General features: G+C 40.4%; 1 protein-coding gene and 2 non-coding genes across 3 annotated transcripts; 1 reads left to right on the top strand and 2 right to left on the bottom strand.

Moving 5' to 3' along the window:
* Positions 1 to 8,558: 8,558 nt before the first annotated feature.
* trnal-cag (transfer RNA leucine (anticodon CAG)) lies at positions 8,559 to 8,641 on the bottom strand. The gene has a single exon. It is a non-coding gene; the product is annotated as a tRNA-Leu (tRNA).
* A 1,052-nt stretch (positions 8,642 to 9,693) lies between these two features.
* Positions 9,694 to 9,765, bottom strand: trnaq-cug (transfer RNA glutamine (anticodon CUG)). Its single transcript has one exon. It is a non-coding gene; the product is annotated as a tRNA-Gln (tRNA).
* A 5,201-nt stretch (positions 9,766 to 14,966) lies between these two features.
* On the top strand, positions 14,967 to 17,107 carry LOC147337945 (uncharacterized). Its single transcript, XM_086313081.1, has 4 exons — positions 14,967 to 15,174; positions 15,263 to 15,634; positions 16,826 to 16,961; positions 17,056 to 17,107. Exons 1-4 carry the CDS (start codon positions 15,117 to 15,119, stop codon positions 17,105 to 17,107), a joined length of 618 nt encoding a protein of 205 aa, XP_086169207.1. The 5' UTR covers positions 14,967 to 15,116.
* The last annotated feature ends 1,163 nt before the right edge of the window (positions 17,108 to 18,270 follow it).

Below are 18,270 nucleotides of genomic sequence, written 5' to 3'. Positions count from 1 at the left end.
AAAGTTGAATTCTAATTCTAATTCAAATTTTAGTGCAAAAAATAACAAACCTATTGGACTCACAATATCTCCATTCTTATTTACTTTCCATCTGAATCAGAATCTGATGACAATCAAAAGAGGAGAAGGTTCTTTGTCTTTGCTGGCTCCTTTGTATCTACACTGTTCCTGCAGCAGGGCCTCAAGGCCGGTCCAAACCTCTTGGGTCAAGCACAGTAGCTATCTTGAGCCATTGATGGTTGCGTGTAGCTACACATTGAGATTGGTCCTTTGTGAAGGCAGTATTAAATTTCACCATGTAGTTTGAGTCATCATCAGAGATCTCCGTGGGGTGATGCAGGTGGTAGAAGCAGGTAAAACAACTGAAGATGAGACATATGTCTCACCTCCAAGAAGCTCAGTCACAAACCCGTAGCAGACAATTCAGGAAAGTCATTATAAGTCTACACATATTAACTGTCAAGTATGGAGCTTTTTAAAGAAACAGTAACAATAAGTTAAAAATAGTTTTATTTACCTGTTCAGGTCCATCACAGGGACGATAGTTCGAGTCCAGTGTCGGGAATCATTTCTGCGTACTACAGTGCGTGGAGTAATGGTATTTTAGCACTTTTCTGCAGAAGGGAACATAGGGAAGGGAAGAAGTCCATTGCAGAGGATGCTCTGAATGTAATGGGAAGCTGTATCCCGTGAGTAGCTGAGCCAACTTAGCGGGCTAAAGAGGCGGCTGTGGGCAGGCACTACACTTCAGCCAGATGAGAAGCTCCGGGGAGTTGTAACTGTATGGTATGAACTGCTATCAGGGTAGGAGATGTTCACACCTGTGCGTCCAAACTGCAAATGAATCGCAAATTAGGCGATGACGTCTGAGGAGTTGGCAACACTGCGCACAACAGTGGGAACAGTGTTGCCAACTCATCAGTAAGGAAGATCGCTATTGGTTGTCCTAAAAGTCGCTAGAAGTCGCTAAATGACGTCATCGCCTAATTTGCATAATTGGTCATGCTAATCTAATTGTAACCTATGTTGTTGGAGAGAGAAATAACATCGTTGAAGAGACATAAAGTGAGTAAAAAACGTCCTAAATGCATTTAGAGTTTATTTAGAACTACAAATTAAATTTCTTTTAGCAATTATTGTTTTTTTTAATGTCACAATTCCAAACCTGCTCCTTTACCCGGGCTTGGACCGGCAAAAGTGACCCAAAATAGGCACTCTGGTGGAGTTACTTTGTGTGTGTGTTTATAACTAGTTTTAAACCTTGTGATCCACAAAACAGCATAAGAGTAAAAGAGTAAAAGAAGAACTGACTGCGTTACAGCACCCGCTGCTTGTTGAGAGAAAAAACGATACGCGCTTTCACGCCTTTTTTTAGCAACTTTTTTTAGAGAAAAAGTCGCTAAGGGGTCTGAAAACTCGCTAAATATAGCGACAAAGTCGCTAAGTTGGCAACACTGAGTGGGAAAGCAATACTCACAGATGCAGGCAGAGGCGCACCCCTGCCCTCCTGTTGATTTTACTTGAAATAGTCTTTCGGCACAGCAGTTGGAAAGTTGGATCACCTAGCACGTTTTTTAACCCCTGTCTTCTACCACTAATAGTGGTCTACAGTCAGAGCAATCCATATTTAATCAAGTTTGGGCTGCCAACACCTTTTATTGGTACTCGAACTGGGACTGCTAATGCTAAACGCTCCCACAGTTTCTGCGTTCGCTGCAACATGTTTTGCTTTAGATGGTACCGTAAGGTTGAAGTGTTTCGATGGTATGCCAACTACTTTTTGCACAGTTTGCACAAAACCACACTTTTATCAAGGCTTCCGTTGGGTAGTCATTTGAAATGAAATTTGCTTCTGATCAGTCCTAGCAACACGCATATGCACTAGGTTTAAATGAACTTCAAACTGTAATCCACTTACAAAACGGTCTCATTTTATTAGAACAATTCACACTTGCATCCTTTCATGGTACATTTTATATATCGTCTCAACACGTTTTTAAACATGATGAAAGGACAGAGGGTGTTTGTGTGGTGTGCAGACAAGATTTTACTTCCCATTGTAATGAATGTTATCTTTCATAATTAAGAACTACTTAGAACAAAGTGGCAACAGTTTGAGAAGACATTTAGGACAGTGACATCCTGGCAGTACATTTTCTTAAAGCAAATTAGAGCTGCAAGACGACTGTGAGTCTTCATAATTACAAGTGCACAGTAAGGTGTCTAATGCTGGCAATGAATACACGTTCTTTTTAAAACCACATGCCATGTGTGACCACAGCTGACATGCACTACACTGACACCACTCGCACCATTTTTCATAGAGTTCTTCCTCTTGTCGTTGAAATGAGCATGACAGATGCAGCAAAAGTAAGAGGCCTCTAAAACACACAAAAAGTGTGGTTGTTGGATCAGAATATTAGATGTAATGAATATAACAGATGGATAAGACACTACTTTATCTGAAGACGTACCATCTGTAGCTACTAGCACTGCCTCAATTCTGCATGTTTCCACAGACTCCTCTGGGCTCTGTGCACCTAAAGAAAAGGTCACAGGTTGTAGTTGGTAAAATTCTTAATTTACAAACAACGGCTGCACAAAAATGCAATTATTTTCCTTTCATTACTGCTTCTCACTTCAAGAAATTGCCCTGTAAGATTTACTTGTCAGTATTTCGTCAAAATAAGTAGTATGTTGTGACATTAATGTTGTGGATGTTTAATTTAATAAAGCCTGCAGACAAACAGTGAGCGGTAGCCAGTATCCTTTAACCAAAAAAGAACAAAAACCCAAGCTTGGTGCGAGCAGCCATCACACCGGGCAAATGACCGGCAGAGTCTCTACTGGACCCAGAACAGCCCTGGGTTAAATACTTCCTAAAGGAACAAAACGGTCTCATTTTATTAAAACAATCCACATTTGCATCCATTCATGGTGCATTTTACATATCGCCTTAACACGTTATTACACACAATGAAAGGACAGAGGGTGTTTGTGTGTTGTGCAGACAAGATTTTACATCCCATTGTAATTAATGTTATGTGTTATAATTTAGAACTACTTAGAACAAAGTATCAACATTTTGAGAAGACATTTAGGACAGTGTCATCCTGGCAGTACATTTTCTTAAAGCAAATTAGAGCTGCAAGACGACTGTGAGTATTCACAATTACAAGTGCACAGTAAGGTGTCTAATGCTGGCAATGAATACACGTTCTTTTTAAAACCACATGCCATGTGTGACCACAGCTGACATGCACTACACTGACACCACTCGCTCCATTTTTCATAGAGTTCTTCCTCTTGTCGTTGAAATGAGCATGACAGATGCAGCAAAAGTAAGAGGCCTCTAAAACACACAAAAACTGGGGTTTTTGGATCAGAATATTAGCTGTAATGTACATAACAGATGGATAATACACTACTTTATCTGAAGACGTACCATCTGTAGCTCCTTGCACTGCCTCAATTCTGCATGTTTCCACAGACTCCTCTGGGCTCTGTGCACATAAAAAGAAGGTCACAGGCTAGCAGCACATGTAGTTGGGAAAATTCTTAATTTCCAAACACCGCTGCAAAAAATGCAATTATTCTCCTCCCATTACTGCTTCTCACTTCAAGAAATTGTCAAAATAAGTCGTATGTTGTGACATCAGTGTTGGAAGTTTTTATTTAATAAAGCCTGCAGACAAACGGTGAGCGGCAGCTAACATCCCTTAACCAAAAAAGAACAAAAACCCAAGCTTGGTGGGAGCAGCCATCGCACAGGGCAAATGATCAGCAGTCTCTCCTGAACCCAGAACAGTCCTGGGTTAAATACTTCCTACAGGAATAATAGGCTCCCCAAAAAGAAAGTTCAAACTCCCTTGCTACTTCTTACAGTAGTTGAAACCAAAAGACTCTTCACCCCACTCTAGGGTCTTTGTGTGTGAATACTTCCCCCCCCCAACTTCCTGAGATACTATCTGTTAACAGCATGAGGCTACGTCCACACTAATGCGTTTTCAAACGAAAACGCATCGTTTTCTCTCCGTTTTGGCCTCCTGTCCACACTGAGACGGCATCTTCCCCAAGGAAAAATGCAGCGTTTTGAAAACGCTCTCGAAAACGCATACATTTCAAAATGGAGAAGTAAATGGAGCTCTAAAATGATGATGCATTTTAGTCATGTGACGCAGTCATGTAACCAATTAAACAAAGATAGCGGCGTGCATTATACAGCAGTTGTTTGCTCTCAATTTTGACTGCCCTAAAAAAGATTAATATCAGTTTGTACATGCTCCAGATAGCTTTTCTTCAAATTCTTTAATTCTCACTCGCGTTTGCACATGTGCAGGACTGGAACAAAAATGCCGTTTTCAAATCTATCCAGCTAGTGTGGATGTAGCCTGAATGTGTGAGACACTGAGACATGATAAAAACCAGCGGCACCAAAGCATTATACAATAAATAATGTGAATAACACATAAATAAAAGAAATTCCTTTACATCAACAACAATAACATATTTTTGTTGCAGCACAATGGCTCTAACATCAACACATCCAAAATGATGTACCCAGGTATACTGTTGAGACAATGCCGGTCTCTGCGATTCTTTTGGTCCTGGTAGAGATCACGCTGAGATGTTCCATGTTTTACACAATCTTTTTATTACCCATTATTCTTACAGATACATCTGGAGATCAGCACACTGCATTCCTATGCTAAAGTTCCTGACGGACAGGAAGCAGCATGTGAGGCTGGGAAAGAATGTCTCGGACTCTCGGACCATCAGCACCGGCTCCCCTCAGGGCTGTGTTCTTTCTCCTCTGCTCTTCTCCCTGTACACCAACTGCTGCACCTCCATCCACCAGTCTGTCAAGCTAATCAAGTTTGCAGATGACACCACCGTTATTGGGCTCATCTCGGACGGGGATGAGTCTGCCTACAGGAGGGAGGTTGAACGTCTGGTGTCTTGGTGCAGCCACAACAACCCGGTGCTGAATGCCCAGAAGACAGTGGAGATTATTGTGGACTTCAGGAAGCACACAGCCCCACTCCCCCCCATCATCCTGACTGACACCCCCATCACCTCTGTGGACTCATTCTGCTTCCTGGGTACCACCATCACTCAGGACCTGAAGTGGGAGCCCACCATCACCTCCGTCATCAAGAAAGCCCAGCAGAGGATGTACTTCCTGAGGCAGCTGAAGAAATTCAACCTGCCAACACGGACGATGATGCAATTCTACACCGCAATCATTGAGTCCATCCTCACCTCCTCCATCACCGTGTGGTACGCTGGAGCCTAGGGATGGGTACCGGTGTCCGGTGCCATGATGGCACCGGTTCTGACATAAACGGTAGTAACCAGACCGAAAAGCAGCGCACATTTCGGTGCTTTATTTCGGTGCTTTTTTTTCCTGAGCTGTGATACACTTTAGATTCTAGCCAATCATTTTACGTTTCCGAGGATAGTAGGCGGGGCCAGGTACGTACGTACGTTCTGTTAAAGCAGAGCTACAGATTAAAAATGCCCAAGGCGAAGCGGTTAAAAGTCTGGCTGTACTTCATAGCAAAATATGCAAACTCAGCAGCCTGCAACAAGTGCTTTAAGCTGATACTGTGATACTGTCAAAGGAGGTAACACCTCAAATCCGATGAAACACCTGGCGACACATAGCGTTTTTTTTAAAAGCCCAGAAATGCGCCGTATTTGATAGCTTGCTGCGAGACCTCACACCGAGCACATCTACTGCGGGTGGGTTGCCTGTTATGCAACATCCCCCAAAAACACGAAGAGGAGAGTCCTGGCCCCTAGCCCTGCCAGTGTAGCAGAAATGATGACGGATGATGATGGCAGCAGCAGCCGTTCTTCTCTGCGTGGGTAGGGTACCACGTTATTACATTAATGCATGTAAGGTGAACTAGCAAACATCATCATAGCTACATGCTGCTGTCTTCTTGTTTGATGGCAGATACTCCCTTCACCCTGGCTAAAAACGCTAAAATGACCAAAGAAAAAGTGAAAAACAGTTAAACATGAGAGGTTTAGGACAAAGTTTGTGTTTTTTCCATTGTTTAAGCACTGCTTCCAGCCAAGAGTGATACCATATATGCCCCATAGCTGCAGAAAAGGCTAACATTGTCATCTTTTTACAAAAAACAGCTGAACATGAGAGGTTTTTGGACCAATTTTGTGTTCTCCATTCTTTAAGCACCGGTTTGAGCACCGTTTGAGCACCGGCACCGTTTCAAAAGTACCGATTTGGCACCGGTATCGGATAAAACCTAAACGATACCCATCCCTACTGGAGCCACTATCAGGGACAAACAGAGACTGCAGCGTGTTGTGCGCTCTGCTGAGAAGGTGATTGGCTGTAGACTCCCATCTCTGCAGGACCTGTACACCTCCAGGACACTGCGGCGTGCAGCTCGGATCTCAGCTGACCCTTCTCACCCTGGATACAGTCTGTTTGACCTGCTCCCCTCAGGCAGGAGGCTCCGGTCCATTCGCACCAGAACCTCTCGCCATAAGAACAGTTTCTTCCCCTCTGCTGTTGGACACATGAACAATAAACGTACGACTGTTCCCGCTACTAACACATGACCCTACGCTGTGTTCACTGCATCATTCCATGTTTTGGCACTGATCACCACCTGCACTCATGTATATATCTTTCTACGTAGCACTTTTAATTCTTATTCTTACTTTTATTTTTTCATGTCTATTTAAGCGCAATTTATGACAGTATGTTTGCACTGAAGCACCGCAGCAATTTCCTAATGTTGTAAACCTCCTCAACATTTGGCAATAAAACCCTTTCTGATTCTAAAGGCTGATCTAAAGAACTCCACACAACAGTTACAGTTATAACCTCTGGTCTCCTCCCCCCTACAGTAAACACCCCCACAATGGAAATACACTAGTACAGCGGCCAAGGGTGCTGACACCCTGACCCCCATCTACTTTTATGGTAGTGCCCGTTTGCCCTTTGTCTGCTCCTCACCTTTAGTAACTCTTGCTACTGTCCTGGGGGTGGGGGTTGATTGTCCTCCTGCCCTGCGCCTCAGTTCTTTGTTCCCATCCCAGGCCTTTTTTTTCTATTTTCTATTCTTACACTCATTAACCACAATATTATAATGTTGCAAGCAGTCACAAACTATATTCTCTTTAACTCTGATGTACATTAAGGAATCTATTCTCAACAATCCCCCTTTTGATCTCTCCAATGAGAGATCACATCACACCTGTCCTTCATCCTGGGGGAAAACTGGTTTCCTAAACCTGACGGACTCTCTTTGTGTGAATGCTTTTCCCACTTCCTCAGATAAAATCTGTTTAACTGCTTGAAAAGGGTGGTGTGGAGTAGACAACCTTCACTATCCATTCTCTCAGTCTTCTTTTTTATGCGTGGGGTGGGTCTCTGCATTCTTCCTCCTCTTCTTTCTTCAGTCTCAGGGGTAGACTACCCTGAGACCTTGCCACAGACCAGGGGATTATTCTGCCCCTGTGGTTGAGGTCTGGGTGTTCTTTGACTCATCTGAGTCAGGGCTCGATTCCCCCTTTGGTGCTCAGGTTGCTCCTTGTTTCTTCACCGACCTTCCTGGATCCTCAGCTACTGCACACTGGCTCCAGTGGTACCTGGCTTCGCCTTTGCCCTTGTCCTGTCCACCTCGGCTCCGACCACTTTCTTTTGATCGCTTTCAGACGTACCCACCAGGCTTCCTACAGCGTGTTTCCTGCAGCAAGCTGTGCTCTCTCTCTAACCCATGTGTCTCTTCAATCGCTCTTGTTCTGATTCCTGGGGGCAAGACTGGTCGTCCATCTGGTCCTCTTGAAGCCTTCTCTCCAGGTCTCAGTCTGCATCTTATGGGTGATCTCCTTCCGTCAGTTTGGTCACTGCACCTGTAATTAAAAATTAAAACTACTCCGGCAAACAAAAAAAAACAAAAAAAAAACAAACAAACATTCAAACAAACAAACATTTACACAGTAAACATCTGAAATGATGACAGCCTTTCATATTTTAATACCATCACATGGGAAGGACCAGTCCTTATTTTGGGATAGTTGGAGTAAAAGATAAAGATTGTTTCAACTTGCTGAAAGTTTTGACTTCACAAAATCAGGTTTTTAGCACATCAGTGTCAGTGTGAACAAATCCACTCTCTAGTGAATTTTATTACAATTATCTAGAATGTTGTTACACTGTGCATGATTACAAAATCCACTGCTGTCAGGGATGAACAGTGCACAACTCTCATAGTTGCCAGTTTCAAGTGTATTTTGTCACAACAGTAAGAAGTCTCCAAAGGTTGATTCTGTTCATCTGGATGTAGCGTTTTCAGTGGGAGAAACGTCTCGTCACTCATCCAAGTGACTTCTTCAGTCTCAGCTGACTGCAGGTTTCCCCAATCTTATAAACAGTATATTTGCATAATGACTGAAAGCAGCCCCCTGAAGGAACAGTGGGCTCGGAGGTCAGTTCCTTCATCATGATTATGCAAATTCTCATGACCATTGATCAAAGACCCATGAGTACCAGTAAGAAAGAAGTGCAAAAATTCAATTGTCAGAAGTGGGATTCGAACCCACGCCTCCAGGGGAGACTGCGACCTGAACGCAGCGCCTTAGACCGCTCGGCCATCCTGACATATTGAAACTTACTACTAGTTGAATAATCCCGCGCAGTTGCTGATTTCCATTTGACATACTTGTATGTTAAGTGCATGTAATAAACAAAAACAAATAAAAAATAATTACAAAGAAAATATATTGATTTTAAAGTTTGTGTTAAATGTTGTAAGTCAGATCGAAATAGAAAGATCAGGTGTGGGTGGACAGGAATGATTAGATGTCAACAACTTGATTGGACGGCCAAAGTGTGAAATGTGACGTCCTGTGAGGGAAGCGTGAAAAAGCGTGAGCAGGTATAAAAATTAGGTAAAAAAAAGACATTCTGGGTTCTTCCATTTTGTCTTTTGCGAGATGAGCAGTTGGGAAGGTTGGATCTAAGAGGTTCACAGTTGAAAGTTCAAGCAGAGACGCTAGAGGGGGAACCACAGCCCAACCTGTGAACTGGTTTCAAATGAATGCCCAGCTGCTTTCCTGTTGGGTGATTTTCATCAACACAGAACACGGGGATAAATGCATTTTTGGTTCCATCCTCTCTCCTCACCAATAAAATAAGAATAAAATCTGCATTAGCTCAACGTGGTTTAGTCAGATAAGTGTTGTTTACATACATAATTGTTTGGCGACCATAAACATGCACGTGTTATCATCAAATTTTCATCTCATGCTGCTGTTACACATGCTACAGATTTAAAACAAGTGGGGCTTAAAACTTTACTTTGGAAGACATAAATATTATACTTCACAAAACACATAGCTGCTGTTCAGCCATGGAAACCAATACCACGATGTTCATGCTTGTTTGTTTTTTGATGTTAAAGACAGAGGAGGTTTAGTTGGCTGTACAGTTGTTGAGTCAGCAGCGTGTTTGTGACTTTTACTCTGTAACTTTGTGTGGTGTGCAACTGAATTTCACACAGCTCTTTAGTACTACTCTTTAGTGATTGACAAGTGTTTTGTAAAGGCATGGTTAGCTGCTTGATTTTATACAGCGTTCACTGAAAATACAATTCATACAGAAATTCAAAGTGCCAGAGAAGATATGTAGTATGGTTTCACCTCGCAAATATCAGGTCCCACCGAGATTTGAACTCGGATCGCTGGATTCAGAGTCCAGAGTGCTAACCATTACACCATGGAACCCCTGTTGTAGTGGTTATACTGTCAGGTCGTGGCAACCTGTCAAAAAGTATTCTGAATTAAGTAAGAACGGTTCCATGTAAACCCATGTCGGAGGTGGATCAGATGAGAAATAGTATATCATCATGCGCAATTGTGCAGCCCAATAGTCCAACTGAAAGTTAGGACCCTTAAGCCCACCCCTGTCAAATGGCAGATATAATAGAATTAACCGAAGCCGATGGCGATGATTTTGCCAAATAAAATTGGTAATAATTTTCTTTAAGTTAAGAAAAAGACCTACAGGTACTAGTAGAGGAATATTCTGAAATAAGAAGAGGATTTTAGGGAGTACGCTCATCTTCACAATAATATGATATGGGTCGATTTGCCTACCTATCTACAACCTCTGGCGAAGCGGATGGCACAACACAGAAGAGCACAGAAGAGGTCAAGGCCCAGCCAAAAGTGAGTTTCAACAATGAGATGGGATTCATGATAAAAAATGAAAAATGTCAATGTGATGACATCCAAAGAGGGAGCTCGCAGTTCCCAGTTTTCATGCTGATGTTAAAGTCAGAGGAGGTTTAGAGATGTGGAGTCAGTGAGTCAGGAGAGTGTTTGTGACTATTACGCACAAGCACAACTCAGCACTCAGACACCCCACCGTGTAACTTTGTGTGGTGTACAACTGAATTTCAGACCGCTCTTTAGCACCACATAGTGATTGACAAGTATTTGTAAAGGCAGACGTCATGTTTAGCTGCTTGATTTTATACACCTCTCACTGAAAACACAATTGTAGCACAGTTCTGGTGTGCCAGAGAAGACATGCAGAATGGTTTCATCTCCAAAAAGCAGGTCTCACCAATTTTTGAAATCAGATCACTGGATTCTAGGTCCACAGTGCTAACCATTACACCATGGAAGCACTACTGAATAAAAAAGGTATGACTACCAGATTGTTGCACTGTGACAGCACCATACCAGATGGAAACCAGAAAAAGAAAATGTGGGATAAAATAAGACAGATTATAGTTACTAAATGACTACAAATCACTTCAAATTTGAAAAAGGAAAGAAAATTAAAAGCAAAAAACAAATACATAAGAGAACAAAAGAAAAGAAAGACTAGCTCATAAGAGGGAAAAATTGATTGAAATGATCAAAAACCTCACCTTATGATAGTTCTTGTTTTGAATACAATATTTGAGCGAGCTGACTGGAATTTTCTCGATACTGTTAGATAATAATCATATATTGTTATATTTGTGTCTTTAAAAAAGATAATTCCTCAGTGGACAGTTAACTCCTGATAAACCTTTTTACAAGACAGTCATTCAAATCTGTGGTTATAACTTATAACACTTTAGTGTACTACTTAAACACTAAAGTGGGCCTCACATGAGATGTCAGTGCCAGCAGTGGCACTGCCATCTTACATTATTTTCACCCTCTTCGTTGTAAATGTTAAATTCACCTTGAAGAGGTGATTGATCAGAAAAAAAAAACGTACACTACTTTAAAATGATGGTTCCCTCTAAAAGGATAAAGTCAAGCACCCATACCCCCACTTTAGGCATCAAAAGTTACATTTTTCCTTTAACACTGAAGACTCACAGATTTTACCAGGTCTTTACACACACACACACACACACACACACACACACACACACACACACACACACACACACTCTCTCACATCTTTCAAGGCCAATTCTACACAGGTTGTCAGCTAGGCCCGAGTTAGGTCTGTATCTTAAAAATTATTTTAGTTGTTTATATTTTAGTTCTTATCTTATCAAACTCAGACATTAATAAAAAACATCACCATAGACATTTTCACTACTCAAACTTCACTACTACAGAGCAGTACATTTAGGTCAGGGGAACAATATCCCCAAATGATCACCTTCTGTCACCAGTTTTAGCTCACCTTTTTATATAAATAAATACATATTATTATATTATAATATATTATACATATATTTGTTTATGGGCAACATGGTGGTTATCACTGTTGCCTCACAACAAGAAGGTCCTGTGTTTAATTCCACCATCAGGCTGAGATCTTTCTGAGTGGAGTTCAAAAAGAATTTCTGTTACTACTGAGGCCCACCTGCATTACCTTTGTGGCCCACCAGGCCCCCCCACACCACTCTTTGGGAATCACTGTGGTAGATGTTTACTATTTACACTTAGCTATCATATGACTATTTAGTATTATTTTCTCCTTTTGGCTGCTCTCTTTAGTCACAAAAGATCATCTTCCTCCATCTCACCCCATCCCTGTAACATCTGTCACACGATCCCTGTGTATATCGTCCTCCTCTACAAACATGAACCTACTCTGAGGTCTTCCTCTTTTTCTCCTGCTTGGTAGCTCCTTATCTTTGTCCATTGTATCCACTAGCCCTATTCTGGACATGTCCAAACGATCTCAGTCTCTTTAACTTTGTCTCCAAACTGGACAGTCTAAGGTGTCCAAATGAGAGACTCATTTCTAATCCTGTCCATTCTGGTCACTGCCAATGGAAATCTTAACATATTAAACTCTGTCACCTCCAACTCTGCGTCTTTTATTTTTGTTATTGCCAGTCTCCAAATCATACATCATAGTAGGTCTCACTACAACCTTATAAACCTTCCTTTTTGCTGCTATTTACAAATAACCCCACACAGTCATGTCCACCCACTCCACTTGGCCTGCATGCTTTGCCTGTTTGCTTTGGATGATTGACCTGAGACATTTAAACTACTTCACCTTCATTACCTGTACTTGTTGCAGTGTCACTGTTACCCATTTACACACATTTAGTCTGTCTTGCTTCTACTGACTTTTCATTCCTCTTCTCTTTAGAGAAAACCTCCACTTTTCCAGGCTGACTGTTCCCTACTCTCTAAACAGATCAAAATGTCATCTGCGAACAACATAAATCCACAGAGGCTCCTGCCTGACCTCATCTATCAACCTGTGTATCACCTTCACAAATAGGTGGCTCCCATCTGATCCCTGATGCAATCCCACCCCTACCTTGAACCCATCTATCTCATCACCTGCACACCTGCACACCACGCTCTTGCTTTCTTTATCCATCGCATCACCCTCTCATAATCACATATTTGTATGCCACTTTTGACTTCCTCCTGCAATACCGCAGTTCTTTTCTTAGCACCCTATTGTTGTGATATTTTGATACCATGGTAGCATTTACAGGATATTGTTTTATAGTGATATTATACAGGAAAACTGTTACTCAATAAGGCCCATTTACTAGTTGTTTTTCTCTTTCTCTGTGACCCAAGAATTAATGTGTAAGAATCACAGGCTGGTACCTCAAGGTCGAAAACACCACAGAGATCACTTCCTTACTCCCATCCTCCCTTCTTTATCTCTTAGAAAAAGGCTTGTTAAAGGCCAGGTGGTTTGTTTCAGAATTCACTAATGAAAGAACTCTGTATTCTATGTCTAGGAGTGTATTTCGCTGGGATAATCATAAATTGTAGCTGAACTGATAAACTATACAAAGGATACTTCTTTGCTCAGAGGGCAGGAAGACGCTTCCTTATTTGGTCTGTACCAGTTTGAACTGAGAATCTGCTGAGACACGAACCTTTTTCCTCTATATAAACTGTTGTATGACAAATAAACTTTGAGTTGGTTTGGGAAGGCAACCTGAAGCAGTCTGTGTTTCCTTGTTCTCCCAAGCTACTCCCGACGTCGTAACTAACCTGCTGAACGGCATACCTGAGTGTTACTTTGAATAATTTTGAATCTTATAGGGTAAAGACAAAACTCTGCTTATGGGTCCCCTCGCCTCGGAGGTAAACCCGATCCACGGATGACCCGGGACGGAGATTTCTTTCACCTATCATATGCTTTCTCTAGATATTCAAATAAACAGTGGAACTCCTTCTGACCTTCTTTATACCGCTTCAACACTCTCAAAGCAAACATCTATAGTGCTCTTTCTTTGCATGAAGTCATAATGCTGTTCACTGATTGTCACCTCTCCTCTTAACCTAGCTTCAACAACTCTTTCTCATATCTTCATGGTATGGCTCATGAACTTTATTTGGAAAATAGAATACAACAGAACAGAATAGAATAGCTCTTGGTTAACTCCTGCAAATTGTATATTTACATTTTATGCTGAATATATGTTGAACTGGTTATTTTGTGGCATTGCACTGTGGCAGAGTAAAAACTTATGAGATGCCCAACTAATGCCAACATGTACATTCTGATGGACGTGTGCGCATGGATGTAGTTGTCACTTCTATTTTTAGGGCAGAATAAGAAGATGTATACAAAATAAAAGTCAAAGTAGACTCACTGACTATAAAAGCCCTGCACCAAACACAGTTCCATCTCTGCTCTGTAAAGCAGGAAGTACCAATGCATGGGTCTTTTTTTTTGGCTGATGAGCTTTTCTCACTTGTAGCTCAGTGCTTACATACTACCTTAGCCTGTGCTGCTCTGTGCATCTATTTAACTGTAAGTAAACTATTTCCATTCATCTTTACCTTGATTAAACAATAGTTTACCTGATTCTTCTTATATTCATGTTCATCATCACTCCTCATGCTAAAGGCCTGCTAATTAGCCTGAGGCTAATTAGAAAAGTGAAGATCTGTAATGTTTGCTTCCATCGCATAATCACGTCATGTTCATTTATTTATTGATTATTGTTGTTTATTATTTAGTTGTGTAGCTGAGATTCTCATATTGAATTCAGCCTCCTTTGGTAGACAAAAGGCTTCTTTGTTTGTTGGTCAGCATTGCCTCACCGTTTCATATTGTGCTCATGATTTGCATCCTTTTAGTAAGCTGCTTTTTCATAGGTTGTTTATATTTTATTCTTTCTATGCCAATTTGTTTCCTTCCTTTCAGAAAGCAAACTCTGCAAACTTACAAACATAAAATGATGTCTCTCTTGGACACCCTGTAAAGACTCTTAAGCAATAAAGCTCTCCCCACAGGAACAACTGTTTGTGACTTAACGTGTCACTTCAGATGTTGCATGTTCTTTCTCAAAAGTACATGTGAAGAAAGTATGTGTGCCTGACACACTTTTGAAAGTGTGTTTTGTCTAGATTTCGTTTTGCATATAAAAGTGAGGGGGAAATTGTTTATTTGCATTTGATGGATATTTCTTGAAATCAGGTCACTACAAAACGCAAACAACTCATCTGAGTCTTTTTGTTGGCAAGCAGAAGTGAAAGTTGATTTCCTAACTTTGAAAATAACTAAATATATCATCTCCCGTTGACTGTTTCCTGTCAGTTAGGACTCAGGTTTGCAGCAGATTTACACCCAGATTTGTACATAATTTTCTAGAAGCTTTGAAAGATTAAAACCACACCGTGGATGAATGATGAGCATGGAACAGTTTTTTTTTATCATTGTGCTACTAGCAGGAGGAACTCAAGGTAAGATTGTCCTCATAAAGAAGCCAAACATTCACATTTGTAGTGTGAATAATTTCACCTCATGTTCTATTAAATATGTTTTTTCCAGCTCTCATTCCAGTCGATGAGACCACATGTGACCTCAGGACGAACACATGTCCATGCTCTCCTCTTCTTAAAGGAACTGTGTATTTCCAAGTGATGACTGATGCTAGTGGCCGTGAAGTGACATGTTTGAAGATGCTTCCCACCGTGAATATAATTGTGTTCAATCTGAAGAAAGAATCAATAACAATAGACAAAGAATTTAACAACAGACTACAGTTTCTAATCAGGAATGGGACAATCAAGATCACAAACCTGAGGAGGAATGATTCAGGTCAATACAGCATTGAGGTCTTTAATTCAGGTGGAGTCCGAGAGAAAAACATTAATTTCACCCTGGATGTTAAAGGCAATGATAAAGCTGAAAGCAAGTTATGTAAGTTACTCTTTATTGAATAGTGTTGATGTTATTATAAAGATAATCAGACATGTAACTGTTAAACTGTTAAAAACAGTACACATCACTTGTGCAACAAATGATAGAAGCAGAAATGCAGAAAAACATATGGAAAGAAAGATGCAAGTGTACAGTGAACAGTCTATGCTGATATAGTATTTGTCTATGTATAGGTATTATTGGTTATTTAGCCACACATGGGCTGCTATTACTTTTTATGATTGAATAATCTTTTATTTCCCAGTAACTACACTTTAACTACCACCTACACTTTAAAGGCACACTGAAACTTTCCACTTGGTGATAGAATATCCTGAGCTGCACTGTATGACCATATTAACTTGTGACATGTATGCATTATAATAGAAGAAGAATCCTTTTTATTGTCGTTATGTATATATATACACATATATACACACACACATGCATATAAGCACAAAGAAGACACTATTAAAAGCACACCGTCATACTAAGACAGGGGACACTTTCTGTTGTCACTCTGTAGAAGTTCATAAGAGGCAGAGAAGCGAGTCCAGTCCGTTTTAGCTTCCTGGGGAATAATAGCCTTTGTTTGGCTTTCATCACAAGGTGTGACGTGTTCAGGAACTGGGTCAGGTCAGATAATGACCTGTTTCATATTGGGATCTTCTATGTTGCAAACAGGGTTGACAACATATTTTACATTTACTTTGAATTTTCATTTTAGTCAAATCAAATAAAAACATGTAGGTAATACTTCATCATACCTTGGTTAATAAGTTAGTAAAGTCATAGTCAAGTACTTTTAAGTTAATTTTTATTCAATAAAAATTATAATGTCACAAAACATTAACAGATTTGTAAACATTATCTAAACTGTTTTTATAACATAATAGTAGCGTTAAAACAATGTTAATAAACTCTGTCTACAGCATCTATAAATATTGTACACGTTTATTAAGGAGGAACCTGGAGGACCACGCTACACGTTTGAGTGTTTTCCCCCTTTGTTCCAGTTTTCTTTCACCATCTCTTTATTTAGTTTAAATAATAGTTTAGTGTGTGGGGGTTGTGCCCAAACGTTTATATATTTACAGTTAGTTAACCATAATAATACCAAAGTCTTACCAAAGTTTACGCTTGAATAAATTGTAAGTACTGTACTTATAATTATCACTGTGTTCTCATCAGCACACAGTTTTCCTTACCTGAGGCTAGTCTTTGCTGCACTGGGATCTCCCCTGATAGCAGTGTCATGCTGTGTTGTGTATCGGGAACTGAAGCATCTTAAGAAGACTTCTAAAAAGGCGGCCCATGATCAAAAGAGGTTGATATACAATTACATCATTTCAGTGCCATAATTTGATGGGTAATTGTAAAAGTATTTATTTTGCTATAATTGATTTTTTTTTCTTTCACAGCCTCAGGTTTGAAACAGAGAACATAAACCTTAAGTGTGAGTCTGAGCTTTAGTGAACTGAACTCACTCATGATCAGCACTGGACACTGAACTGAGGATCAATGAAAATGAAAACAGTTAGGAGGTGACTGTGGAAGTTTCATATTGTATCAAAAACAATTTAAAAATGTTATGCTTGCAGCTTTGTAATCATATTTTGGAGATCAGATAAGAATATACAGTCATGTATATTATCCTGATTCAAAATTCCTTAAATAACAATAAAAACTTTGTAAATGAATGGGAAGTCTTTTTCAGTGAGTTAGTAGGGATTAAAAAAAATAAAAAAAGTATATATATATGTATATATATATATATATATATATTTATATATATATATATATAAATATATATATATATATAGTGTTTGGAAGGTTACTTTTAAAATGTATTCCACTACAGATTACAAAATACATGCCCCAAAATGTATTCTGTAACGTATTCCGTTACGTTACTCGATGAGAGTAACGTATTCTGAATACTTTGGATTACTTAATATATTATCATGCTGTTTACAACTACGTGAATGTACTATTGCTGTGATTTATTACTGTTACTGAAGGTCCGCAGCTCCGAACCGTAGTAAAGGGACCTCTGACTAATACGTCGGGTTCCGTGTCGGGCTCGTAGCCGAAAAATAGCTTTACTTTGTTGTCTGGGTCAACTTTGCTTGCAAGCGTTGAAAGACTGCTCCAACGGAACTTATTGTTTCGGAGGAAAACACAAACACAGCGTACAGTTGAGTCTTAATAGCTTACTTACAACTGGGCTCGTCAGGCACTCTTCTTGGCTGCAGTGGTTATTATTATATTTATATGCTTCCAGCTCCCGTTTTTGCTCGATGACAACTCGTACTTTTCCTTTTTCTCCCTCCCTCGCTCACAGACACATAACAGGTATAGCAGTCCATTCTCCCTGCAGCATGGACTACACTGCCTATGATGCTACATTCTTTAGAGCTATACCTGTAGCATTCTGCCTATTAGCTTAGCACAACAACAACAACAAAAAGGCGCTCTCGCACCCAGGAAACACGCAGAGAGAGAGCGTCACCCTGTAACCATGGCAACCGTAACCTTGCCGCCTGGAACAACAGAACATACCTGTCAAACAAACCCAAACAGTCCTGACCCACCACAATATGAAACAGGGAAGTACCGCCGTGTAAACCATTTAT

Source organism: Aulonocara sp. 'chitande type north' Nkhata Bay, linkage group LG2 (genome assembly GCF_057382095.1).
Source record: "Aulonocara sp. 'chitande type north' Nkhata Bay isolate Kocher_YH1m ecotype deep benthic linkage group LG2, A_spYH_male_GT1.1, whole genome shotgun sequence".
NCBI lineage: Eukaryota > Metazoa > Chordata > Actinopteri > Cichliformes > Cichlidae > Aulonocara > Aulonocara sp. 'chitande type north' Nkhata Bay.
This window is presented reverse-complemented; position numbering and strand designations above follow the sequence as displayed.

What these genes read in the sequence shown, in the direction of transcription:
- LOC147337945 (XM_086313081.1), top strand. Translation starts at nt 15,117, where the DNA reads ATGATGAGCATGGAACAGTTTTTTTTTATCATTGTGCTACTAGCAGGA. An exon ending in TAAAGCTGAAAGCAAGTTAT is followed by an intron (nt 15,635 to 16,825) that starts GTAAGTTACTCT and finishes TGTTCTCATCAG; the next exon opens with CACACAGTTTTCCTTACCTG. An exon ending in GCGGCCCATGATCAAAAGAG is followed by an intron (nt 16,962 to 17,055) that starts GTTGATATACAA and finishes TTTCTTTCACAG; the next exon opens with CCTCAGGTTTGAAACAGAGA.